Below are 4,674 nucleotides of genomic sequence, written 5' to 3' on the forward strand. Positions count from 1 at the left end.
ACCGGTTATACGCATCCCATTCTACCGTCTCCCAACAGTTGCATCCATATGCCATATGCTCCCTGGCTTCCGCACGGTTGAGTAACGACCAGTTACGGATCTATTCAGACGCCGGGAAGATGACATGCAAAAAATTACTGATGTTATTTCTGTTAAAATAACATCATTCCGACAATTGCAAATAGTCTAAATTAATGCACACACTTCGACTCAAATATGTGACACTGTCTTGGACTCTACCCTATTTAACAATGTCTCAAATAAATTGAAGATGCTATTAGGAGGACAGATATTGAAGGACACATGTATTGTACGCCACAATAACTTGGCTAGTGGGCATTTGAGAAAAGATGCTGGATTGATTCGTCTAATCACAAAAACAACACTATTTACTAGCATCCAATCTACGCGTGCGTTATATGGTTCAACACCAGGGTGTGTGATAGGTGTGTCTTAATAACAGCTAGATGGTTCACTATTGAGCGTAAAATTCAGCTACAGGTTGTGATGAGAGAGGATGGGCTGCTGAGCGCAAGAATATGTACACAGCCGGAAAACGACCCCTCAAATAAAAGACCGGCAAGACACATGATCATCATTTTACCTTGTTGGTATTTTCCAGCAGGAGTGGTTCTTGTGATGACGCGGATCAGCTTGTCTTGATGTTCTTGTGTGCTATAGCCTCAACCGGTGGCCTTCATGTTCGTCCTCTAGAATTGTTGTTGCCGGCCGGCGGTCGCCATGTGGTTTCCTTATTTGGAAGCAATTAATCTGTAGGTCGAAGATTAATTTGTTTTTTTTTGGGAAGGCAGGAGCACTGCCCTTTTCATTAAGGTAGAGAAAATGAGATAATGTTATTTACATAGGGACCAAATGGAAAAAGAAAAAAATAAGGTGACAACTACATCTTCCAAGCAAAGGCCAACAGAACTTGTGTAATGTCCTCCATCACAACGTAAGCGTTGTCCAACACGGTCAGAAAAGTGCCACTGAAAGTGTGTCTATTTCGCTCTTTCCAACCATTTCATGACAAGTAGATGATAGCTTGCCCAAAGTGAATACGCGTAGCGGCTCGCGATCGACAATATTACCATTCCACCATTCTTCGAGGGGGAAGAAAATGTGTGGCATTCCGTTGGGAATAGAAAGCCAGTTTGAAACAATTCCCCATACTCCGCGAGAGAAGAAGAATTTCGCGCGCCAAGTGTTCATTACTTTTATGCCGGATAGACAAAGTTTGCAAACTTCGTCATGCTGCCACACACGGATGGCGGTCAGCCGTGAGTGCCTTCCGATGAAGATCTTGCATTTAAGCTCGGCTTCGGCACACCAATTGTTGTTTGCCAAGAACGGACCGTGGTGCCGGCTAATTGTAGATGATAGACCTTTGGAGACTGAAATAACCGTATGTGAACTGATATTATGGTGATTATGGGGGAGTAAAGGAACATGAAGAATGTACTAGCTTCTTAAAAAACATATTTTTACGTTTGTGAAAACAACACCTTATTTATTATAATATGTATCGTGATGAATTAGTATTCCTTTTTTTTTCTCATTGTAATGATCACACACCAAATAGCTTCAGATCGCAGTTTGGTACATGCTTCAGAATTTGAGGAACGGAGAAAGGGGAAAGTAGGAGCAGGTGAGTTTATTTCTCCATCACCGTTCACTTTACATAAGCAAAGCCTCTCTCCGGCTTGGACTTTCCAGCCAGCGATTCCATAATCCCTATCATCCTTGGCCCCCTTTGTCATTGACATTGTCTTTTGTCTTGGTGCACTTGACAGTTCATTCACGACACTCATTTAACGATACAATATACCAAGTTGGTATTGCGTTAAAGTGTGTGATACAATCTTAATCTTGCATTGTAATGATGCAGAGGCCGAGAAGATCACTTTCTTAAAAGTTAAATAACACTACACGATATTATGTTATGATACACAAGCATGTTGAGAGCGCTCGCGAGCCTCTAGCTATTAGGAGGTGGGTCCTGCCGTGCCGCCCGAGCTAACAGCGCCCTGCATTGGGGCGACTTCGGGCTTTGTTTACGTCGCTAATTGGAGATTAGAGTGTCTGATGTGGCGTGCTTTGGACCGCGAAATGGGTTTACCTCTTCCATGATACGTACGCCAAGCATGCTTGACTAGGTGCTTAAACAGCTAGCTCCATTGCCTGTGTAGGATATTTTAGTTTAGTGTATGGTGGTTGTTTGTTATTGTCGTTCTCTGTTTCAGCATGGCTAAGGATCTTATTAAAAGATAGATGATGTGTACTCTCTCTGTAAAAAAAATATAAGAACGTTTAGATCACTGCTACTTCAGTGATCTAAACGCTTATATATTTTTTTCCAGAGGGAGTATTGTTATTGTGGGGATCGTATTAAAACGAACACATAAATAAATGCTTAAAAACAACTAAAACTAATGGAAAAACAAATAAAAAGAATTCACGGTACACATTAGAAAACTACAAACTATATGGCAAAGTTTCTTTCAATACTATCGAGCTGCTTAGGGTTTTTCATACTCAGAGATGAAACCTAGTTTCAACCGTTGAGAAGCACGGTTTCGTTTGTTCCGGAGCTGCCGACCCACATATTCCACTTTAATTTGACAACAAACCTTGTTGCAGCTGAAACTCAAGGGGCATTCCCATCCACGCGTTTCCCATATACTGTGCTATAAATCCACGGCGCCACAGTATTCTCAGTTTCACCTCACCCAACACCACTACCACTACTCTCATATCATAATCTCGCCTACCCCGGCCGGCCCTTTGACTTGCTCTGCCTCCCTTCCTGCATACAACACCACGAGCAAGCTCCCGTCGCCGGAGCTTCCTTGCATCGATGAACAAGATCAAGGTGCACCCCAACGTCGCTGCTGCTTCTCTGGCACTACCAGCGGCGGAGAAGGGAGAGGCCGTGTCGCTGACCGTGTGGCGCCGGTCGCTGCTGTTCAACGGCAAGGGGTTCACCGTGTTTGACACCAACGGCAACCTCGTGTTCCGCGTCGAGACGCACTCCCGCGGCTCGCCCCGCGAGGTCGTCCTCATGGACGCCCACGGCGTCGCCATCCTCACCGTCCGTCGCAAGGTATGTATCGTTCTTTCTTGGTAGGAGTTGTTGGTTTGACTTGTCCTTGTTGATTTGATTTGATTTGTTGGGATCTCAAATTTGATGTTGGTCTCGTCGTGATGGTGGTGCAGAAGCTGAGTCTGGCGGAGGAGTGGCTCGTCTACGACGGCGACGGCGACGAGCCGGCGCCCAGGCGGTTCACGGCGCGGCGGAACAGGAATCTGCTCCGGACCAAGTCCCTCGCTCGCCTGTCGCCGCCGCGATCGTTGGACGGCACTGGGGATGCGCCTGGCTGCCGGTACGATGTGGAGGGCTCGTACGCCGGCCGCAGCCTCGACATGTTCGCCTGCACTTCCTGCGCCTCGGGCGGCAACCAGCGGCAGCGCGTGGCGACGGTGTCCCGGAAGGAGGCCGCCGTCGGCCCGGACGTGTTCCGGCTGATGGTGGAGCCGGACTTGGAGCCGGCGCTGGCCATGGCCGTGGTCATACTCCTGGATCAGATGAACGCGTCCTAACTAAAGCCTCGATCCAGACACGACTTGCAGGCAGCACCCTGCCGTGCCAACTCTGCCGTGTACAGAGTTTCCATGATTTCCTGAAACAGAAAACAGTAAAGAAGAGAGGGTAGCTCGGAAGCAATTTGTGGTTGCTTCATTGCTCAAAATGCGCCCATTTTTTTGCTTCACGTACGGTTCTCTTAATGGCCTCATCACGAATGAGCCAAAGGAGATGACCAGCGGAAGCATTTCTACCGAGTGGTGCCATGTTGCCATGTTTTGGATTCAGTATGTAGAGGTGTTTTGGATAGTCCCCCCGTACCATATTATGTATAAAGTTGTACTACTAAATCAGCGACATTTAACATGGAACAGAGGGAGTAGCATAGGTGTGGGTCTATGTGAACTCGTAAATTTGATCCTTTTTGTTTCCTTTAGTGGAAATTGTGATTACCGTATAGATCCCTCTGTTTTCTGCTCATGTTGTAAACTGCTCGCTACTCCTACTAGTTGTCTTTCTTGAATTATTGATTGCTTCATAAATCTAGATGAAAATGGCAAGTCTTTTGCCTCGTTTCAAATTTTTTTTCAAATCTAGATGAAATGGTACGGTGCACGATGCGACACGCTTCGTTGCGCCTATGTCTCGAGACCGCGTCGGACGAAACAAGCTACTCCTATATTTACTCATGGGATGCTTGCCCTAAACAAAATAGGAAAGCGAACCGCATAAGTGTATAGTGCCAGCGGGTGATCATACGCGTTGCTAAATTGTACCAAACCTTTAGTATGGTTTCTTAGGGTTTTTAGAAGAAGAAGAAAAAACCGTTTGGGAGTGAGCTACTTGGGAGAACGTATCTGGTGCACCGGAGCTTCTTGTGCTACCGGTGCACCAGACTCGGGTAGCACATTTTTAAATGTTTGATTTTTTTTGAGAAAATATGAGCACATTAACATAACATTAATGTATGTTGTCACAAAAATTCAAAACATAGCTCAAGATACAAAAAAGAAAAATTTGACATTGAATAGTACATAACACAAGTTGGGCTTTTTATTTGGCCCATTGTCACATTGATGCCACATTTGTCA

The 4,674-nt window shown here is 45.6% G+C and overlaps 1 protein-coding gene across 1 annotated transcript; it reads left to right on the forward strand.

Annotated features, from left to right (window-relative positions):
- The first annotated feature begins 2,709 nt into the window (after window positions 1–2,709).
- LOC125506581 (protein LURP-one-related 8-like) lies at window positions 2,710–4,042 on the forward strand. Its single transcript, XM_048671369.1, has 2 exons — window positions 2,710–3,103; window positions 3,217–4,042. The coding sequence occupies exons 1-2, from the start codon at window positions 2,858–2,860 to the stop codon at window positions 3,598–3,600; spliced, it is 630 nt and encodes a 209-aa protein (XP_048527326.1). The 5' UTR covers window positions 2,710–2,857; the 3' UTR covers window positions 3,601–4,042.
- The last annotated feature ends 632 nt before the right edge of the window (window positions 4,043–4,674 follow it).

Source organism: Triticum urartu, chromosome 5 (assembly GCF_003073215.2).
Source record: "Triticum urartu cultivar G1812 chromosome 5, Tu2.1, whole genome shotgun sequence".
NCBI classification, from domain to species: domain Eukaryota; kingdom Viridiplantae; phylum Streptophyta; class Magnoliopsida; order Poales; family Poaceae; genus Triticum; species Triticum urartu.